Source organism: Procambarus clarkii, chromosome 19 (genome assembly GCF_040958095.1).
Source record: "Procambarus clarkii isolate CNS0578487 chromosome 19, FALCON_Pclarkii_2.0, whole genome shotgun sequence".
NCBI lineage: Eukaryota > Metazoa > Arthropoda > Malacostraca > Decapoda > Cambaridae > Procambarus > Procambarus clarkii.
This window is the reverse complement of record NC_091168.1, coordinates 21,893,044-21,916,676: the sequence shown is the minus strand read 5'-3', so window position 1 is coordinate 21,916,676 and position 23,633 is coordinate 21,893,044. Positions and strand designations below refer to the sequence as shown.

General features: G+C 46.5%; 1 protein-coding gene across 5 annotated transcripts in view; it reads right to left on the bottom strand.

The window, feature by feature from the left end:
• LOC123757548 (paired box protein Pax-1) overlaps positions 1–23,413 on the bottom strand; it is an 88,591-nt gene extending 65,178 nt beyond the window's left edge. For 3 of the 5 annotated variants that reach the window (XM_045741275.2, XM_045741276.2, XM_069327129.1), the window contains exon 1: positions 23,109–23,413. Coding sequence is in view for 1 of the 5 variants with exons in the window: in XM_045741274.2 (XP_045597230.1) it covers positions 10,330–10,408 (79 nt within the window). In the remaining 4 variants the exon portion in view is untranslated. Of the gene's footprint in view, positions 1–10,329; positions 10,662–23,089 lie in introns of those variants that run through there. The other 2 variants (XM_069327128.1, XM_045741274.2) reach the window with 2 other exon arrangements.
• Between the last annotated feature and the right edge of the window lie 220 nt (positions 23,414–23,633).

Genomic DNA, 23,633 nt, shown 5'->3' with positions numbered 1-23,633 from the left:
ACAATAGGTGACTGGACATGAGCGAGGCATTAAAGATACATCACATCAAGCCACACATCAATAACCAACTACCACCAAACTACACTCCGCCAGCGTCAACAACATGACACAACATACAACATACAACACACAACATACAACATACAACACACAACATACAACAACACACAACATACAACATACAACACACAACATACAACATACAACACACAACATACAACATACAACACACAACATACAACATACAACATCAGCCCTCATGCAAAGAGAAGATTGACAAGATAGAGTGGACCTATAATTGAGGTGCTTCACCTCATCACCTTATCCTCGAGGACATATCATGCAGCGAGAAACTTGACAAATATCAGAGTAACAAAGTTATCGCGAATAACCCGAACTCAATTACGGGCTCACCATAGCCCGTGCTACATGGACATTTCGTTCTGAGTAGCTAAATCTATAACAACAACACTTTGCAATCATTTCTGCTCTGCCTTTAACAATGTTAATAAAAGTTAACGCAACTCTTAGTGGAGAAATTGCTGACCTGGAGAGCGTGCAGAGACCCGTCCCTGCTAGAATCCACTCAGTAAAACATCTAAACTAATGAGACCGACTAAAATGCCTAAATTTGTATTCTCTTGAACGCAGGCGGAAGAGATACATAATAATTTACATGTGATAAATAGTGGAGGGGCTGGTCCCAAACCTGCACACAGAAATAACACCACATGAGACCAGAAGGCATGGCAGGATGTGCAGAATACCCCCGTTGAAAAGCAGAGGTGCAACAGGAACGCTGAGAGAGAACTCTATCTAGATCAGAGGCCTGAGACTGTTCAACACGCTTCCACTACACATAAGGGGCATAACTGGCCGACCCCTCACAGTTTTTAAGAGAGAACTTGACAAGCGCCTCCAAAGGATACCTGATCAACCAGGCCGTGATTCGTACGTCAGGCTGCAAGCAGCCGCGTCCAACAGCCTGGTTGACCAGTCCAGCAACCGGGAGGCCTGGTCGACGACCGGGCCGCGGGGACGCTAAGCCCCAAAATTATCGCAAAGTTACCCCGAGCTAAGTAAACCAAATAAAGCTGTAAAACTTAACTTCAGAGAATTAATTTTTTCAACTTCTTAAGTGAAGAAAAATATAGAAAAAGATTCGTGCTAGGATCATTGATCTCCCACTTTCTGTCTCATTCAATAATATATGCCTATGGGAAAGACTGCTACCAAAATATACTAGTATATATATATATTATATATATATATATATATATATATATATATATATATATATATATATATATATATATATATATATATATATATATATATATAAATAAACGCCACGGTGGTGAGAGAGTCTTAAGGGGGTTCGTGACTAAGAAATCAAACTCCAGCTTCTTGAAACACCACTGGCAGCGAACAAGCGTTCACAGCCCAAGCTTGAGATCCCTGCCAGAGATCTCAAGCTGATGCCAACAGATAAAAAAAAAATACCGAAGCAGTACTTATAGTTTTAAACACTTACACGAAAGATTTATTCGGTTTAAAAACTTTGAACAATATTTCGTTTTTCGGTTTCGGCGTCTTTCGGTGCCTATTTGTGACACTGTAGCTGTACCCGTACCGTACAGTGTACCTGCTTCTGTACCGTACAGTGTACCTGCTTCTGTACCGTACAGTGTACCTGCTTCTGTACCGTACAGTGTACCTGCTTCTGTACCGTACAGTGTACCAATCAAAATAATTATTCATATATATGGTAGTACATATATAATTAGGAAAGTGTACATAATGTGTACATAAATTACATCAGAGTCGCATTAACATTATAGCAAGTACATTTATCATTATCGCAAACCTAGTAATAACTTATATAAGTTATTACAGTACATATAGTTATTGTAATAACCTGCATTGTAATAACCCACAATATTGTATTATTGTATTGTGATAAGTACAATACAATAACAATTGTTATTACAGCACTGTAACACCTTATGTTGATATGTTGTAGAGATACATATATTATATATATATATATATATATATATATATATATATATATATATATATATATATATATATATATATATATATATATATATATGACTCAGACCACGGAGGAAAATGAAAAAGGAAATTTCCTTAAGTACTTTCGTATATTAAATACATCTTCAGAAGGAATGGAATTCCTTCCATTCCTTGATTCCATTCCTTCTGAAGATGTATTTAATATACGAAAGTACTTAAGGAAATTTCCTGTTTCATTTTCCTCCGTGGTCTGACATTGTCACATTCTTAATCACGTGTTTATTTTCGTGATATACACACACACACACATATATATATATATATATATATATATATATATATATATATATATATATATATATATATATATATATATATATATATATAATATAACAAATCTGTGATGAGGCAATTAGCATCAGCACTAATAAAGTAATTATAATACGATACATATATATATATATATATATATATATATATATATATATATATATATATATATATATATATATATAATATATATATATATATATTCCACTAGATTCTAGAGCTCAGTATCACCCCCGGACACATAGCTCATGTATCATTGATCTGACGTCAATAGAACTCATAATGGCTGGCAGTAATCCCCTCCCCGTCTCTCTCTCTCTTTGACAGAATTCCCTTCGTACCTCCAAGTATCACGCCTGGGGGGGGGGGGGGGATTACACCCGCTACACCATTGTGTTGATCTCACATTCTTAAGTTGTATGTCTTGGCAATTAAGTGTGTATTTCTGGGGGGTAAGTGGTTAGTGGTGTAAGAGAGCGCCAGAGGGGGAGAGAAACGAGACGCAAAGAGTTGATTGAGTTTGGTGGATGGTGAGTCCCTCTTCAGGCATAAATGATATCATTTGTTTGTGAGTTATTTCCTCATGTTTGTATGAGGACATGAGGGCCAGGATGAATGCTGTGATGAGAGGTGGTAGACCTACCATTAATGTATGATGACTTACTGTAAATATGTAGCTCTTGTAATAGCACTTTCTCTGTAACTAGCTGACATTGTATCTATAAGATGTGAAGGATTGAAGAAATTATTTAAGTAATAATCTAAGATGAGGTCTGATAAAGACCTTTTGTGCCCTCTGTAATGCTTTTGCGCTACCGCTCACAGGATGAGTATGGGGTGCACAATAAACTAGCCGCCTTCGGCGGCAACAATAAATAAAAAAACAAATGAGGGGTGGGGATGGACTCACAAGATGTATCTGGAACATCTTCATTCACAATTAAGCATTACTAAAGTCAGCATTTTCTTTAAAGCATCAACATGGTCAGCATTTTCTAGGTCCCAAAGTTCTTATTGATGCAAGTTTTGTAGTGTTCCTAATGTTCTTGTTAATGTTCTGTAATGTTCTCCACTTACACAGAGAAGAGAGGGGAACCTTGTAGTACAGAATAGTTTCCACCACCGCCACACTCCAGAGCGTTGTTCAGTGACCGGTTGTGTGGGTAGGCTGGTAGTTACTGGCAGTTAGAGGCGGTCCAATTGGCCAGATCAGTAGATAATCAAATACTTTGCTTAACAGTGTGTTTAAGACAACAGTTATCTTGTTATTAGAGGACATGGAAAGTTAGGGAGTTGTCTGGCGTGTGTGTGTGTGTGTGTGCGTGTGTGTGTGTGTGTGTGTGTATGTGTATGTGTGTGTGTGTGTGTGTGTGTGTGTGTGTGTGTGTGTGTGTGTGTGTTAGAGACACGGTACTGTACCTGTAATGTACCACGCAGTGTTCCTGCTTGTTCATAGACAGTAATGTACTTTCCGGCGTACCACGCAGTGGGACAATGTACCAGTTTGTCTGCTACACAGACACTGTACCTGCCAGGGTACTTGTCTGTGTATTTGCTGTGTACCTGCATGTGTACCCCGCAGTTTTTCTTCCGGTGTGTCACATAAGGTGTACCGCACAGTGTACCGCGCAGTGTATATCTGCCTGTGTACCGGACAGAATACACCTGCCTGTGTACCGGACAGAATACACCTGCCTGTGTACCGGACAGAATACACCTGCCTGTGTACCGGACAGAATACGCCTGCCTGTGTACCGGACAGAATACACCTGCCTGTGTACCGGACAGAACACACCTGTCTGTGTACCGGACAGAATACATCTGCCTGTGTACCGGACAGAACACACCTGCCTGTGTACCGGACAGAATACACCTGCCTGTGTACCGGACAGAATACACCTGCCTGTGTACCGGACAGAATACACCTGCCTGTGTACCGGACAGAATACACCTGCCTGTGTACCGGACAGAATACACCTGCCTGTGTACCGGACAGAACACACCTGCCTGTGTACCGGACAGAATACACCTGCCTGTGTACCGGACAGAACACACCTGCCTGTGTACCGGACAGAATACACCTGTCCGTGTACCGGACAGAACACACCTGCCTGTGTACCGGACAGAACACACCTGCCTGTGTACCGGACAGAACACACCTGCCTGTGTACCGGACACGTATCGTACAAAAATCTGTCAAAAGAGAGATAACAAGCAAGACCCCATAACACAAGGCATTACAAACCTCAACATAACCCTGGACATCAGGGATCCGCAACATCACCCGCGAGTCTCCCAAAATAAATATATTTTTGTGTCTTTTTCTAATTATTAATTTTGACCACAGGTGTGGCCACACATTTACAAAGGCCACATATGTATATATGTGACACTGTCTTCTGTTCTCCCTGGCCAGGGCCAATTGGAGATCTGTCAACCACGGTGGTGTTCAGTGATTGGTTGAACCATTAACCCAACAGAAAATGGTGATTGTAGTGATTTATTTTTGTAAATAATATTTACATAGGCGTAAATACATATATTTACATCTGTCCTACATGAACAGTGTCTGGGTTAGGTTCACTTGCGCGGAGTGTGATTGTGGTGTTAAGAGGTGTTGTATACTCAGTTGAGTTTACTTGTTTACTACACAGGCAGTCTACCTTCCGCTGAAGGTGTACCTCCTCCAAGTGTACCGCGCAGTGTAGCTAAGGAAAACGGTACGGACGGTACATGGGGGGGGGGAGGTACCGCGCAGTGTAGCCACGGATCGCTCAGACAGTAATTTTTAATATATATGTATATTTGGTTTTAATTTTTGCCTCGAAAGGCGAGTTTATTTGGGGCAGCGCCACTCATCCTGTGAGTGGACACACCGCCATAGTGACGGTATTGGGCAGCGTCACTCATCCTGTGAGTGAACACACCGCCATAGTGACAGTACTGGGCAGAGTCACTCATCCTGTGAGTGGACACACCGCCATAGTGACAGTATTGGGCAGCGTCACTCATCCTGTGAGTGGACACACCGCCATAGTGATAGTATTGGGTAGCGTCACTCATCCTGTGAGTGAACACACCGCCATAGTGACAGTACTGGGCAGAGTCACTCATCCTGTGAGTGGACACACCGCCATAGTGATAGTATTGGGTTGCGTCACTCATCCTGTGAGTGGACACACCGCCATAGTGACAGTATTGGGCAGCGTCACTCATCCTGTGAGTGGACACACCGCCATAGTGATAGTATTGGGTAGCGTCACTCATCCTGTGAGTGAACACACCGCCATAGTGACAGTACTGGGCAGAGTCACTCATCCTGTGAGTGGATACACCGCCATAGTGACAGTATTGGGCAGCGCCACTCATCTTGTGAGTGGACACACCGCCATAGTGACAGTATTGCGTAGCGCCACTCATCCTGTGAGTGGACACACCGCCATAGTGACAGTATTGGGCAGCGTCACTCATCCTGTGAGTGGACACACCGCCATAGTGACAGTATTGGGGCAGCGTCACTCGTCCTGTGAGTGGACACACCGCCATAGCAGCATGTACAACACTCCCCAATAGGAAGAAAACCCGCTGGGTTGTTCATCCTGTCACTTGTACCCAGACACAGCTGGGACTTGCTTAACTGTCTCAAGTGAACAGCTCCTCAAACACGAAGATTACCATTTAACAAGCCCTAAACTTACGTTATCTTGAGGATGCAAAGTGGGGGAATCTTTTAAGAACAGTATTTACATTTGACAAATTGTTTTTTCCTAACTCAAACAATGTGGGGCTGATTTTTCTACACATACTTAGAATGACTCTAAGATGTCCACACTCTCAGGTAGTGTTCAAGGCGGTGTCCGTCACTCTCACCGCAGATTCCGCAACTTCGCTGATCAACTGTTGTTTCTACTCCGAATCGCCATGGATATTTGTATCCAAGATGGATTCTCGCTATTACCGATTCTCTCCCGCGGCCACCTCCTCTTCGTCCATAATGATTGGGATTGCCAGCTGCAACCACATTGTACCATGGTACAGATTCACTGGTTTGTTCTTCTATCCTTTTTTCCTCAGTTACCTTGTCACGGTGATGTTGCCTGATAATACCTCTAATTTGTAGAAGGTCTTGGGTATGAAGTATTCAATATGGTCTCCTTCAGCGCCTTCAGCAGCCAGCACATCTGCTCGTTCATTTCCACAGGTCCTAACATGGGAGGGAATCCATAGGACCTTCATCTCTCTTCCCTGATTGGTTAGTAGTCTTACAGCTCTCTTGTTGTCAGCGACAATTGCTTGGGTTTTCTGCCTGATTTCTCCTAAGTAAGTAAGTAAGTAAGTAATTATCAAAAGAAGGCACCAAACCGGGAAGGCTATGTAGCACCATCAAATACGCAAAATAATCAGAGGGCGCTAAATATCACCAAGGATGCCAATACGAGAACAAAAACGCATAAGGCGAACGGTATCAAAAGTATCCGAGTCACCAAGGATTTCTCCTAAGGCTTTGTAGCGCTGCTTGTGAATCAGTGTAGATCACTGCACCGCCAGTGTTCCAAGGAATCATAACACCATAACAATGGCAGTTAGCTCTGCTTGCGTTGAAGAGGCATAGTTCTCAATTCGTGATTTTTCTTCGCTTCCGTTTTGAAAGGCATTATTCTTAATTACGGTGTATGCTGTACCAGCCATGCCATTGGTTAGATTAGATGACCCTTCAGTGTAGATTTGGTCTAATTTATTCCCAGCTTGTTTATAAATTTTCTTAAGATACTTATAACTCATTTCTTGTGGTATTTTTGGATTTTGGGGGGATTTTGGAATTTTTCGTTGTCATATTGTACATGATAATCCTACATGAGTCATCCTCCCAGGTAACCTCTCAACAGACAGGAGCTCACGGGCTTGCTCAAGCAGGTGAAGTTCTTCCAGGTAGCAGACTGATTGTAGCCATTGTTTGCTTTTCCCGTTTCTTCCTGTAAATAACACAGAACTCATTTTTTTTCTTGGCAATATCATTGTAGTGGGGGTTTCTGGATATCTTAATTGCTAGTTTAGCATTCAATTCCTTAAGTCTGTGTTTAACACCGGGGAGAGACAGCTCTTCTCGTAGATTGCTCTGCGGCAATCATTCATGGGGTCCCAAAGGATTTTGGGACCCCATGAATGATTGGTTTGACTTAATTTTGTATGCTTTCAAGTCTTTTGATATTAGCTATGAGAGTAAGTGGACAAGACTGGTGTAGCATAGGCTATGACGCACAGTCTTATGGGTATTAAGACCACACCATGTTATAGCTTTCACGGCCCTGAGACTACCTTTACATGTTCCTATGAGTTGGTTGAGCTCCTCTTTCTTCCCTTTGTTAGAGCCGACAGTGACGCCAAGGTACCGAAAGTGGTCAACCTATTCAGTGTTTCACCATTAATTTTTAAGTCTTCACTTTCTCCCCGCTTGTGATGAGTGCTTTTGTCTTGTTTGTGGAGAGAGAGAGAGAGAGAGAGAGAGAGAGAGAGAGAGAGAGAGAGAGAGAGAGAGAGAGAGAGAGAGAGAGAGAGAGAGAGAGAGAGAGAGAGAGAGAGAGAGAGAGAAGCAGAGTTCAACACTATCAAATAGTTCAATGGATTATAAGGTTTTCCCAAGGTGGGAGCTTGTATTAGAACATCATCTGCATATCCCACTTGTTGTGTTCCTTCAGGAAATTCAATATTTGAAATGGCGTTCATAAATATGTTAAATAGTGTGGGGCTTAAGATCTCTCCCTTTCCCGAGTTATATATATTCATTGTTTTTGAGACTGCTTCATTGAAGCAAACCTTGACTTTCCTCCCTGTGAGGTAGTCTTCAACCCATTTCATGAGTCTCCCCTTGACACCCATGCATGCCAGCTCGTCCAGGATCGCAATCCCTTGTGCTTTGTCGAAGGCTCCTTTGATGTCAACAAATACAGAGTACCTAGCCGTGTCATTAGCCATGTAATCAACTATACAATTTGCTGTGCACCGTCGTTAAACAAATCCATTGACCCCCTCCCCTAGCCTGCCTATTTTGTGCAACAGTCGGTTTAGGATGATTCTTGCAAGCATCTTGCATGACACGAGGCTGATAAGTCTGTAATTACCAGGGGTCATTGGGCTTCGGTATGGGAACAATTATTGCGTGTTTCCATTGTGTGGGCAACACTCCACTTAGGAATGATTTGTTGAACAGGTGGAGTACTGGATTCCCCGCCACCTCTCACAGTCTGTTGAGCAAACTGTGTACCTGTGTACCACGTACGAAGTGTACCTCTACGTGTACCACCTGTGTATCATGCAGCATATACCTATGTACCATACAGTGTACCTGTGTACTGCACAGTGTACCGTACAGTGTACCTGTGTACCGCATAGTGTACCTGTGTACCGCATAGTGTACCTGTGTACCGCATAATGTACCTGTGTACCGCACAGTGTACCTGTGCCGCCGTGTGGGGCTCATTAATACATTGTATGTGTATGATAAACATTACATATATAATCAACTTTACATGTATGATAACCCCCAAGTATCTATTATCTTTATCTATTTCTCTTCCAGGTCATATATCAATATCTATTTCATGTTTAGATATGTCTAAAGGAATTACGTGCGTTCTGATGGAAATTTTATTTCTCAATAAATCAGTGTTTTGTAAAGAAATTATAATTTTTTTATATTATTATTTGACGAAGGAGAGTACCTGGACCGTAGGCCCCAGGTGTGGACCGTAGGCCCCAGGTGTGGACCGTAAGGCCCCAGGTGTGGACCGTAAGGCCCCAGGTGTGGACCGTAAGGCCCCAGGTGTGGACCGTAAGGCCCCAGGTGTGGACCGCAGGACCCAGGTGTGGACCGTAAGGCCTCAGGAGTGGACCGCAGGCCCTAGGTATCGACCGCAGTCTTCAGGGGATGAACCGCAGGCCCCAGAGGGCAGAAAACCCTGCTTTAAAACACGTTGTCATATGTCTTTCATTTTAAACATACGTGATAGGTTTGAGCAACGTTTGTTGCGGGTGTTTTAAGACTTTCTATTGTGTGTTGCGGATGTTTTAAGACGTTCTATTGTGTGTTGCGGATGTTTTAAGACGTTCAATTGTGTGTTGCGGATGTTTTAAGACGTTCTATTGTGTGTTGCGGATGTTTTACGATTTCTACGACGTGTTGAGGATGTTTTACGATTTCTACGACGTGTTGCGGGTGTTTTAAGACGTTCAATTGTGTGTTGCGGACGTTTTGAGATTTCTACAATGTGTTGCGGGTGTTTTAAGACGTTCAGTTGTGTGTTGCGGGTGTTTTAAAACGTTCAGTTGTGTGTTGCAGATGTTTTAAGACGTTCAGTTGTGTGTTGCGGGTGTTTTAAGACGTTCAGTTGTGTGTTGCGGGTGTTTTAAGACGTTCAGTTGTGTGTTGCGGGTGTTTTAAGACGTTCAGTTGTGTGTTGCGGGTGTTTTAAGACGTTCAGTTGTGTGTTGCGGGTGTTTTAAGACGTTCAGTTGTGTGTTGCGGGTGTTTTAAGACGTTCAGTTGTGTGTTGCGGGTGTTTTAAGACGTTCAGTTGTGTGTTGCGGGTGTTTTAAGACGTTCAGTTGTGTGTTGCGGGTGTTTTAAGACGTTCAGTTGTGTGTTGCGGGTGTTTTAAGACGTTCAGTTGTGTGTTGCGGGTGTTTTAAGACGTTCCGCGGCACCGTCAAGGAACTCTATGAACCTTCACTGTTCACTAAGTCAACTCCATCACACAGATTTCTCAGCTTTTCAATATTACTGTGCAACTTGGAGTCCGCCGGAGGCGGGTTGCGTCGGCGAGGGGAAAGAGCGCAGGGGTTAGCGGGAAGGGGAACACTCGCAGCGTATTAGCAGCGCCTGCGGTGCCGCCGCTAGCGGCATGGCTCCGACGGCGGCGTGCCGCTCCGGAGTGAAAGACTGAAGGGTAGTTGGGTACTTACCCATGGCTGCAAGAGCGGGGTCAGGGTAGGGTAGAGTGGGCAGCATATCCATAGACTTCTCGCTCTTGATGGGTCCCATCGTAGCACAACACTCCGGTAAGATCCCGATCAGATATATCGATATTTTTCGGCGGTGCGGGTCGCGGTGGAGGGCACAAAATGGCTCGCTGGGCGGCGGCACTGACGGATTGCGCTTATCTCTCTCCGCCAGTTCAAACGACACGGTCACAAAAAAAAACCCCACCTGGATGATGGGCAGCTCGGGCACGTGTACCCGTGGCACTTAGGGGGCCCAGAGGCACTGAACTGAGGAGGGCACGGTCCGCAGGAGAGCCACCTCGCAAGTATGCATCAGTGAGTCCTCAGATACGCCTGTCACACAGCGTAGCGGAGTGGGCGGCAACACCTGACAATTATGCCCGCCTGGCCCCGCCTCCTGATTACGCTCCGCCAATCACCGCGCCCGATTTACGGCTAAAATTAACTAAGATTCTCCCAGTCCCCCAATGGCGAGGTGGGTATACAGCAAGGTGGGCTGCGATTGGCCGGATGGGTGGCTTAAGCCCCGCCTCCGCTACACGGTGTTTGGCTGTCGCGCTTGTGGGTGCGTAACCAGAGTGCGTATAGGTGGAACGAGCGCTCAAGTGCAGGAATAACACGGCTGGGGTGCCAGCGGCCTCCACCCAACACACACATTTTCCCGCGAGATTTATTTGAGCGAGGCTTCAGAGGGGCCGACGGCGGCCTGGCTCACCACAGCGGTACTGTAAGGGAACACAGGGGGGCAGAGGGGGGTGATCAAGCCGGGCTGTTGGTGTTGTAAATCGCTAGATGTGTTGGGGGGTGGGAGAGGATACCCTATACACGCGCGCGCGCACATACATACACACGCCCAGATACACATGCACAGATACATACACACACACTGAATGAATGGTCCAACAAATGGCTACTAAAGTTCAACCCGAGTAAATGTAAGGTAATAAAACTAGTCAGTGGAAACAGGAGGCCAGACACAGGATACCGAATAGGAGATGAAGTACTTCATGAAACGGACAGAGAGAAAGATCTAGGAGTTCATATCACACCAAACCCGTCTCCTGAAGCCCACATAAAGAAGATTACATCTGCGGCATATGCGAGACTGCCTAACATCAGAACAGCCTTCAGGAACCTGTATAAGGAATCATACAGAACCTTGTACACCACATATGTAAGACCAATCCATGAGTATGCGGTCCCAGGATAGAGCCCGTACCTTGTCGAGCACACGGCAAAGCTTGAAAAAGTTCAGAGGTATCCCTCTAGGCTAGTCTCAGAACTAAGAGGCATGAGTTACGAGGAAAGGCTGCGTGAAATGCACGACACTGGAAGAGAGAAGAGTAAGGGTACACATGATCACCACCTACAAAATTCTCAGAGGAATTGACAGGGTTGATAAGGATAAACTGTTTAACACGGGTGGTACGTGAACAAGGGGACACAGGTGGAGACTGAGTACCCACATGAGCCACAGGGACGTTAGAAAGAACTTTTTCAGTGTCAGAGTAGTTACAGATGGAATGCATTAGGCAGTGATGTGGTGGAGGCTGACTCCATACACAGTTTCAAATGTAGATATGATAGAGCCCAGTAGGCTCAGGAATCTATACACCAGTTGATTGACAGTTGAGAGGCGGGACCAAAGAGCCAGAGCTCAACCCCCGCAAACACAACTAGGTGAGTACACACAACACAAACAGTGTGTATTTGGGGGCTGACTGGCTGAGTGGACAGTGCTCTAGACTCGTGGACCTAGGGACCAGGGTTCGATCCCGGCAGCCGGCGGAAAACAAATGGGCAGAGTTTCCTTCACCCTGATGCGCCTGTTACCTAGCAGTAAATAGGTACCTGGGAGTTAGACAGCTGCTACGGGTTGCTTCGTGGTGTGTGTGTGTGAAAAAAAATTGTTAGTAGTTAGTAACAGTTGAGAGGCGGGCCGAAAGAGCAGAGCTCATCCCCCGCAAGCACAACTAGGTGAATATAAGTAGGTGAATACATACACACACACACACACACAGGCCACAACACACACACACACACACACACACACACACAGGCCACAACACACACACACACACACACACACACACACACACACACACACACACACACACACACACACACACACAGGCCACAACACACACACACACACACACACACACACACACACACACACACACACACACCAAAACAACTTGTTCAAACTCTGCAAACGATCAGAAAAATAACTGTCGCAATTAAATCTAATTCATTACATTTTAGACAATTGTACAATAAAAATAAAAAAATAAAGTTTTTGTTTTAAACGCGACTAGTTTTCTGTATAAAAAATGATGAATGTTGTAAAGAGTGAACAATTACGAGAACAATTAATAATGAAGTTATTGAGTGATGATCTGTTATACAGACAGAAACGCGTTCTGTTATTGTGCTATAACAGTTAGGTTGAACAGTTAAATTTTATTGTGCATAGTATATTTGTTTTTGTTTTTATTTTAATTTTGCCCCGAGGGGCGAGTTTAATGCGAAGCGTCACTCATCCTGTGAGTGGACATACCGCCATAGCAGCATGTACAACACTCCCCAATAGGAAGAAAACCCGCTGGGTTGTTCATCCTGTCACTTGTACCCAGACACAGCTGGGACTTGCTTAACTGTCTCAACTGAACAGCTCCTCAATCAAAAAGATTAATATATCTCGACCCTTAATATCTTACGTTATCTTGCGGGTGGAAAATGAGGGAATCTGTTAAGAACAGTATCAACATTTAACAAATTGTGTTATCCTAACTCAATGTGGGGTTTATTATTCTACACATATTTCTTATGTCTCTCAGGTGTTCACATTCACGTAGATAGTGGTCAAGGCGGTGTCCGTCACTCTCACCACAGATTCTGCAACTCCGCTGCTCAACTTTTGTTTCCATTCCGAATCGCCATGGATATTTGTATCCAAGATGGATTCTAGCTATTACCGATTCTCTCCCGCGGCCACCTCCTCTTCGTCCATATTGATTGGGATTGCCAGCTGCAACCACATTGTACCAGCGAACAGATTCACTGATTTGTTCTTCTATCCTCCTCTCCTCATTAACGATACCAACTGCAGTAACAGTAACTAGTGCTGTTGGTGGTGGGGTCATTGGATGTGAGTCTTGTGTAAACCGTTTTTCATTCATAAACAGGGGGTTTGGCGGGTGCATGGAATGGACTTTGGCCTTTGTTTATGAGGACGGGCTGGCTTATGAGGACGGGCTGGAGGAAGGGCTGGTTTATGAGGACGGGCTGGTTTATGAGGAAGGGCTGGTTTATGAGGACAGGCTGGTTTATGAGGACGGGCTGGTTTATGAGGAAGGGCTGGTTTATGAGGACGGGCTGGAGGACGGGCTGTGGGTTGGGGCTAGTGAACCTGTGTGACGTCACGAAGCATTATCAGACGAGTGAGCTGGCCAGTGTTCGTTCACCTGGCCTGTCTCCAACCTTGACTTCGACGACCCTCTTCCCAGGGGAGCGGGGCGAGGAGGAGGAGAGGCGAGCCAGGAGTAAACAAACTATGGGACGAGGCTGTACCTCACTCCAGATGGTGCACAGCCTCACCCAGATGGTGCACAGCCTCACACAGATGGTGCACAGCCTCACTCAGTCCATCTGACAAGATATCATATAGAATCGACCTGCTCAGCGGGAAACAAACGCTATCTAATGTAACTTTTACAGCAGCAAGCGTACTATTTAGGGTGGAAGGTAGAGTCTCTCTCTCTCTCTCTCTCTCTCTCTCTCTCTCTCTCTCTCTCTCTCTCTCTCTCTCTCTCTCTCTCTCTCTCTCTCTCTCTCACGAGGCAGTCCGGCGGCTGGCTGCCATATATCCTCCTCTCAAGGGGGAGATTCCGGGGACGCTACACAAATATGTATTTTTCTCCGTCCTTCTCACTTTGTCCCCGTCTGGCCCCTGTCGGCCTTTGCCTGTCACCCCAGAGATACACTGTCGGCGGCCTGGGCGTCGAGGAGCCAAGCGTTTTGTCGGAGTTTGGGGGGAGCGTTTGGCGGTAGCTTGGGGGGGGGGGGGGCGTTGGTGGTAGTTTGTAAGTGTTGATGGTAGTTTGGTGAACGTTGGTGGTAGTTTGATAGAGACTGCTTTGGAAAAATGAGGAATACCTGTGGTCGACTACTGCTCGGAGAATAGGCTATGGATGAGCGGAGGCTGGGCATAGCTGAGACGAGCTGAGACGAGCGCGATCAGAGTGTGTGTGCTCAAGGGAAGGAGTCGAGAACCGTATAAAGCATTTATTAAAAAAACCAAGATACGTCTGACAAGTTCGGCCACCAGTGAGAAATGATTTAAACTCAAGAATGCGAAATTTACGATTAAGAAGATTTAACATTGTCAGGTTTAAGATTCATGTGAAGACGTTATGTTCTTGACTCGTAATTAAGCTTACTTAAACCATTTTTGTACTCAGTTGTGTATATTGTTGAGTCGTAAGAATAATTAAACCATCTCCTAGTTTATTTATATAAATTCTAATTTAAGGTTTGGTGTAGGTTTTAAAGGCTATATAAATCTCTGAAGAGTTATATTGACCCATTAACATCTTCAAGGTTATTAAACCCGATCAACTTCTGCACGGTTATCAAGATCTATCAGCATTTGGAGGGTTATTAATACCAATCAAAATCTGGAGGGGTTATTAAGGCCAGTCAAAGCCTATAGAAGGTTATTAAGGCGCCCAAATAACTTAACTGTCCAGCCAACAAGTATATACTTTAGTCCTCAACATTGTCTAGGACTAAAGTAGAGTTTCAGTGAGTATATACACCGAGGAGCTGGAGGGTATTCACTCCTGGATGTACTCCACCTCTGCCCCGGGGCCGAGTGCTCTCGGCTCACTCCACAAGAGGTCCGTGAAGATGATATGCCTTTCTTGCACGCTGAAAGAATTACATTTGGTCCGCAAGTCCATACTATATAAATCACTTTTACGTTGACTATTTTTTTTTGTTATTAATTCAGGTCAGTACTCGCTTCTCTCTTCAAAGCAGGAGAGAGATACATATTCGGTATACATAGCACGATAGAGCAGCTTTATCATTAGGATCGTCCCGAAACTCTCCAGCGGGGGGAGGCCGGGTGTACATTAATCAAGTGATTATTACAAGTGTTGGTCTGGAGGTTGTTTAGGCCCGTACGGGTGGTCGGGGAGGGAGGGAGGGGTAGAGGGGGATGATGGGAGTTAAGTAGTCAGGTAGTTTACGAGGGTGTCTGGTACCTGTCCTGTCCACGCTTATCTGGCACCTTCTCCCTATACGTATTCTGCCCCTCCTGACACTCCTCCCCCCTCCTGACACCCTTCCCCCCTCCTGATACTCTCCTCCAGACACACTCGATGTTATGATAGCAGGCGGACTGTCCGCCTTGCTGACACGAGGTGCGTGTGTTTGACAGCTAAGCTCAGCTTGCTCTCTCTTGCAAATACATTGTGCTGAAGGGGTCTTTTATCTTCCTGTGTGTGTGTGTGGGGGGGGGGGTGAGTCTGGGCTTTATTTCATCTTGGAATGATGACATTTTCTTGCCTCAGTCTGTCTTGCTATCCATCAAGAAGATCCAAATTCTCGTACGTCTGGTGTGACGAGCTGGTTGGTCTATACGCTACAGTTAAGCTTAGTTTTAACAAAGACCTGGGTAAATACTGGTCTGCGTGGATATATATATATATATATATATATATATAAAACTGGAACTGCTATACACATGGACCAATAGACCTTGGGCTGCGTCTTTAATTTGTACGTCACTATGTGGATTAATAAATATTAAACTATGGCATGTAGTACACTATAGGATCCTAGAATGCTTTTCTACAGCGTTATCATGACTGGGGGAGGGGGGGGGGCTCTAGTTATATTATGTGGCTTAGTTTTTGGTCTGGTAGCCGAGCTTGACATAGAGGGAGAAGTAGGCCTAGAGGCCGAGGACTGCTTCAGTTACCTCCAGGTTGACCTCCAGCAGAAATATGACTCTCATCTTATAGTAAAACTCAACATCCGGGACAGGCGGATAGAAGGAATAGAAAAGGAAAGGAAAGGAAAGGAAAGGAAAGGAAAGGAAAGAGAGAGAGAGAGAGAGAGAGAGAGAGAGAGAGAGAGAGAGAGAGAGAGAGAGAGAGAGAGAGAGAGAGAGAGAGAGAGAGAGAGAGAGAGAGCAGGAGCCTCCTTGCCAACTGTTACATTATATATGTGTTGCAACTACAAGATGAGCTTGTAAAAACTTCTTAATCACCGTGTGTGGTGATTAATAAGACGCTAGTTTCTACGACAGCCGTCTTACCCTGGCACAGTATGAAAGACGTAAATATATGTGTATGTGTATGTGTTCAGTATTCAGGATGCCCTCCCACAACCGTGGGAGGGCATCCCACACTTCCACAACCCGTCCCTCCCATGCACCCATTCCCCCCCCCCCCGGGCCGCAGACGGTGGGACGGGCCTCCACTTACTGTCTAAACAAGACCTGTCAGTCAGAACACCTTTAACATACAATGGTCGACAGCTCGCAGGCTATCTTTTATCTAGCAGACCAGCTGGGCGACAGCTCCCTGGTCGACTGTTCCTCCTACAGCTGGCTAGACCAGCTCCTGGGGGCTAGACCAGCTCCTGGGGGCTAGACCTGCTCCTGTGGGCTAGACCTGTTCCTGGGGGCTAGACCTGCTCCTGGGGGCTAGACCAGCTCATGTAGGCTAGACCAGCTCCTGTGGGCTAGACCTGCTCCTGGAGCCTAGACCTGCTCCTGGGGGCTAGACCAGCTCCTGTGGGCTAGACCAGCTCCTGTGGGCTAGACCTGCTCCTGTGGGCTAGACCTACTCCTGTGGGCTAGACCAGCTCCTGTAGGCTAGACCAGCTCCTGTGGGCTAGACCAGCTCCTGTAGGCTAGACCAACTCCTGTAGGCTAAACCTGCTCCTGTGGGTTAGACCAGCTCCTGGGGTCTAGACCTGCCCCTGTAGGCTAGACCAGCTCCTGGGGGCTAGACCAGCTCCTGGGGGCTAGACCTGCCTCCGTCTTCGAGGAGACAGGAGTACTGTTGTGAGACAGACAGACTCTTCCGTCTACCTGATTAAGGTAACTTGACTCCATATGCTGTCCACGGGACCTGTCTCTCCCTCCCTACCCAACCCCTTGCATTAACCCCCTCCCCCCCCGAAGCATAACACAATACACAACCTACATAATACCAAACATCGAGTATGGAGCGTCGACATCAGGAGAGCCATGATCACAACGTACAGAATATCAAGATAAATTTACCATTGACTCTCTGAGATACAGAGATGTAACAGATCTGTCAAAAACGCTGTAAGAGCGTGTTCATTATAGAGCCTTTGCAAGAAGGTAAACATATCTGTATTATGTAATCTCACATATCCATAGTATCTCGTAATCCGTAATCTCATTGTATCTTTCACAAGTTTCATTCTTTCACCCTGATGCTATTTACTTAGCAGTAATTAGGTACCTAGGAGTTAGACAGCTGCTACGGGCTGCCTCCTAGGCATGTGTATGTGTGTGTGTGTGTATGTGAGAGAGAAATATATGTAGTAGATATAATAGATATATTAGAGGAAAAATAGATTAGTTAGGAAGGCGGGGTCCAAGAGCTAATATATCCTTGTCATTCTCACAAAGAATGACAAGGAGGTGTGTGAGGTACTCAACAAAGAAATTCGAAGGAACCATGAGGACAAGGAACTGAGATATGAGGACCGTTGTCCAATCCCTCCAACAATCAGAGATCGAACCCCGACCACGTAGAGAGCCAAGCCGTGACTGTACCCACCAGGAGCCCAAGTGGCTTAACAACCCCCAACAGTGAAGTTCAGAGCTCCCCACTGTAACATTACGCTGTATTGTTCCTCCCTTAGAACAAACAAACACTTTCATTGTTTTCCATTTAACCCCCCCCCCCCCCAGCAACCACAACCTCCTCCCTATGACTGCAGTAAACACAACCCCCCTCTTCCCCTCCCTCACCCCTCTCTCTCTCACCCCTCACCCTACTCATCTTCACCGCAAGCGACCCCTCAAAATCATGTCAGTAGACAGAGGAGTGACTGACGTGTTGACGTCAGTGCGAGAGAGGCAGCAGCCTCCTGCCCCGTCATGTGGGACAGGTCAGGTCTCCTCCTGACACGTGGGAAGGTATTCCCAGAGTGGAAGAGAGAGAGAGAGAGAGAGAGAGAGAGAGAGAGAGAGAGAGAGAGAGAGAGAGAGAGAGAGAGAGAGAGAGAGAGAGAGAGATGTTGGACAAAGAGCAAGGAGCTGGGATATGAGTCCTCATATCCCAGTTCCTTGTCCTATGAGGGCAAGGAGCTGGGGTATGAGGACAAGGAGCTGGGATATGAGGACAAGGAGCTGGGGGTATGAAGACAAGGAGCTGGGATATGAGGACAAGGAGCTGGGATATGAGGACAAGGAGCTGGGGGTATGAAGACAAGGAGCTGGGATATGAGAACAAGGAGCTGGGATATGAGGACAAGGAGCTGGGGTATGAGGACAAGGAGCTGGGATATGAGGACAAGGAGCTGGGATATGAGGACAAGGAGCTGGGGTATGAAGACAAGGAGCTGGGGTATGAAGACAAGGAGCTGGGATATGAGGACAAGGAGCTGGGGATATGAGGACAAGGAGCTGGGGTATGAGGACAAGGAGCTGGGATATGAGGACAAGGAGCTGGGATATGAGGACAAGAAGCTGGGGTATGGGGACAAGGAGCTGGGATATGAGAACAAGGAGCTGGGATATGAGGACAAGGAGCTGGGATATGAGGACAAGGAACTGGGGGTATGAGGACAAGGAGCTGGGATATGAGTACAAGGAGCTGGTATATGAGGACAAGGAGCTGTGATATGAGTACAAGGAGCTGGTATATGAGGACAAGAGCTGGGATATGAGTACAAGGAGCTGGTATATGAGGACAAGGAGCTGGGATATGAGGACAAGGAGCTAGTATATGAGGACTAGGAGTTGGGATATGAGGACTAGGAGCTGGGATATGAGGACAAGGAGCTGGGATATGAGGACAAGGAGCTGGGATATGAGGACAAGGAGCTGGGATATGAGGACAAGGAGCTGGGATATGAGGACAAGGAGCTAGTGGGAGAGGAGACGGGGGAGAGGGCCAGCTGGGACGGCTCAATGTCACGATTAATGTTGGATAATTACAGGGTCTGTGGCACTGTGACCCGACCCTCCCAACACCAGTGCCACCACACTGCCACCTCCCAACACCAGTGCCACCATACTGCCACCTCCCACCACCAGTGCCACCATGCTGCCACCTCCCACCACCAGTGCCACCATGCTGCCACCTCCCACCACCAGTGCCACCATGCTGCCACCTCCCACCACCAGTGCCACCATAGTGCCACCTTCCATCACCAGTGCCACCATGGTGCCACCTCCCACCACCAGTGCCACCATGCTGCCACCTCCCACCACCAGTGCCACCATAGTGCCACCTCCCAACACCAGTGCCACCATACTGCCACCTCCCACCACCAGTGCCACCATGCTGCCACCTCCCACCACCAGTGCCACCATAGTGCCACCTCCCACCACCAGTGCCACCATAGTGCCACCTCCCACCACCAGTGCCACCATGGTGCCACCTTCCACCACCAGGGCCACCATAGTGCCACCTTCCATCACCAGTGCCACCATGGTGCCACCTTCCACCACCAGTGCCACCATAGTACCACCTCCCACCACCAGTGCCACCATGGTGCCACCTCCCACCACCAGTGCCACCATAGTGCCACCTGCCACCACCAGTGCCACCATGGTGCCACCTGCCACCACCAGTGCCACCATGGTGCCACCTTCCACCACCAGTGCCACCATGCTGCCACCTCCCACCACCAGTGCCACCACCATACTGCCACCTCCCACCACCGGTGCCACCATATTGCCACCTCCCCCCACCAGTGCCACCACCATACTGCCACCTCCCCCCACCAGTGCCACCATACTGCCACCTCCCACCACCAGTGCCACCACCATACTGCTACCTCCCACCACCAGTGCCACCATGCTGCCACCTTCCACCACCAGTGCCACCATACTGCCACCTCCCCCCACCAGTGCCACCACCATACTGCCACCTCCCACCACCGGTGCCACCACCATACTGCCACCTTCCACCACCAGTGCCACCTCCCCCCACCAGTGCCACCACCATACTGCCACCTTCCACCACCAGTGCCACCACCATACTGCCACCTTCCACCACCAGTGCCACCATACTGCCATCTCCCTCCACCAGTGCCACCATGCTGCCACCTCCCACCACCAGTGCAACGATACTGCCACCTCCCACCACCAGTGCCACCATACTGCCACCTATAACGACGTCGATCTAACCATTACAAACTCCTAACTTTAACCATTACCCCTTAACAGCAAATACAACACACACACACACAACAGGGAGACCAATCACGGCCCTCCCCTGACAGTATATAAAACGGGTCACTTGTGCTATACGTGTGTGACCAACCACACACACACACACACACACACACACACACACACACGAAACAGCTGTCACAATGTTCCCAAAAGATTATTATATCAGTCCACTAATTGAGGTAAGTGCTCCCACCACTCGCCATGGTAACACTGATATTTAATCACAACCTCGTTCGAGACCCCGTGGAGAAACCCCTAGAAGATCAAGACAAGAATTAAGGAAAATTTACGCCTGATAATTACCGAGAGTAATTGTACGTTATCAGTGATTGTATCTGTTGATAATTACAGATTAATTCACTTAAGAGAATCACTTGACATACCCCCAAAGACAAGTAAGCAAGGTGGTATATACTAGTCCAATATACTACAGTAAAGGCAAATTGTGTTTTCTAATACTTAAGAAGTCAAAACTCAAGACACAGTTACCTAAACTGTGTATATTATCAGACCAGTATGGTCGTCTACCTCCTCTTTGGACCCTCTAACACCCTTTCCACACTCAAGGTCCAGCTCACACTCAAGGTCCAGCTCACACTCAAGGTCCAGCTCACACTCAAGGTCCAGCTCACACTCAAGGTCCAGCTCACACTCAAGGTCCAGCTCACACTCAAGGTCCAGCTCCAGCTCAAGGTCCAGCTCACACTCAAGGTCCAGCTCACTCTCAAGTCACTTTAGGAAATGTACACATACTTGCCAACCAAATGGCCTGATCTAAAACTGGGTCGACAGAACATTGATTCCCGGAAGAACTTCAAAATAACCCGCAAGATATTATTGCAAGCTCCAAGGTGTTATTTCAGCTTACAACACCACAAGATTAATAGAACCTTGAAACAAAAGTAATTCGGAGCAATCTTCGCCTGTGGTCATTGATTGGGCTCAAGCTCCTGGTTCCCGGCTCAAGAAAGCCCAAACTGAAAAACTGACTTGATTCAAAACATCTTTGTGTAGAGAGGCTGCGTGAGAGTCGCCCTGGCAACGAGGCTCAGGGTTCGACCCTCGGTAACGGGAGCTGATTTTATCATTCATATTTTTTTATAATAAGAGTTGTGGAGCGTTGAAGATGGGATATTAATTTCGTCAGAATTAGGACAGCCAGGCTGTTGTTGATGAATATATTGTGCGTGTGGGTGTGTACTTACCTAGTTGAGCTTTGGCTCTTTAGTCCCGCCTCTCAACTGTCAATCAACTGGTGTACAGGTTCCTGAGCCTACTGGGCTCTATTATATCTACATTTGAAACTGTGTATGGAGTCAGCCTCCACCACATCACTGCCTAATTCATTCCATTTGTTAACTACTCTGACACTAAAAAAAATGATTTCTAATGTCTTTGTGGCTCATTTGGGTACTCAGTTTCCACCTGTATCCCCTTGTTCGTGTTTCAACCATGCTAAATAGTTTGTCTTTGTCCAATCTGTCAATTTCTTTGAAAATTTTTAAGTGGGGATCAGGTCTCCTCTAACTCTTCTGTCTTCCAGGGATGTGAGGTATAATAAACGTAGCCTTTCCTCATAACTCACACCTCTCAGCTCTAGGATTAGTCTGGTGGCATACCTCTGAATCTTCTTTAAAAAATTCTGTTCTGTGTTTAACCAGGTATTATCAACCCTCAGATCTTTCTATTTAACTCTTGCAGGATTTCATCTCCCAGATGGTACCTTGTGTTCGGCCTTCTGCTCCCCTTCACCTAATTTCATTAATTTACACTTACCCGAGTTAAATTTTAGTAGCCACTTACTGGACCATTCTTCCAGTTTGTCCTGTAGTCTCTGTCTATCTTCCTCTGTCTTTATCCTTCTCGTGATTTTGGCTTCATCAAACATAGAGAGGAATGAGTCTATACTCTCCGGAAGGTCGTTTACACATAACAAACAAAATGGGTCCGAGAACAGTCATTGTGGGACGTCTTTTAATTCCATAAACTACGTGCTCAGTCAGCAATAATAATGACCCGTCAGGTCAATACAACTTGCAAACATATCACTTAATGTGTCGTCGTGTGCAACATAGAAATAGACTCTGATGGGTTGAACAAATGTGATAACACACAGATAACAACTACTTGCTCACCGTGACGATTTGGTCTCTAAACTCTGTCGCCACAACTTGTTGCACTTCTGAAACCAGTTGATCTCTAGCTAACCAGCACGAAGATAGACTATTACACGATAACAAATGAGAGTGTAGTACTTACTGAAATGCCGGACACTCACCCACACTCCGTCACCACATTCACACGGCGCAGAATGTCTAAACGGAGGACCGTTGATTGTCAATCCTATAGTTGTTATGCCAGTCCTCTCTCGTCAATCAAGGCCTGTGACAGTTGAGCGGGGCAGATACGCTAGACTGATGAAGATTAAGCCACCCCCCAAGAGGTGGCACGGGCATGAATAGCCCGTAACAGCTGCGCTTACTGGAACTGCACTAAGTATAGTGTGTGTGTGTGTGTGAGGTGTACTCAGCCTGCTGGGCGGGCCACATATACACACACTCGTGGGGGGGGGGGGGACAGTGGCCCGCGACACCTGAACTGGGTCACAGGTGTGTGGCTGGTTCACACCTGGTTCAGATTTTCCCTGGGGTTCGAGTGACAAACACCTGGTAGTGGCAGCTCGTCCTCCAAACAAAGACCCAAAAGTGATTCCATCCACCCGCCAAACCCCCTGTTTATGAATGAAAAACGGTTTACACACGACTCACAACTGATGACGTTCGAACTCTTCAGGAACAAGTGC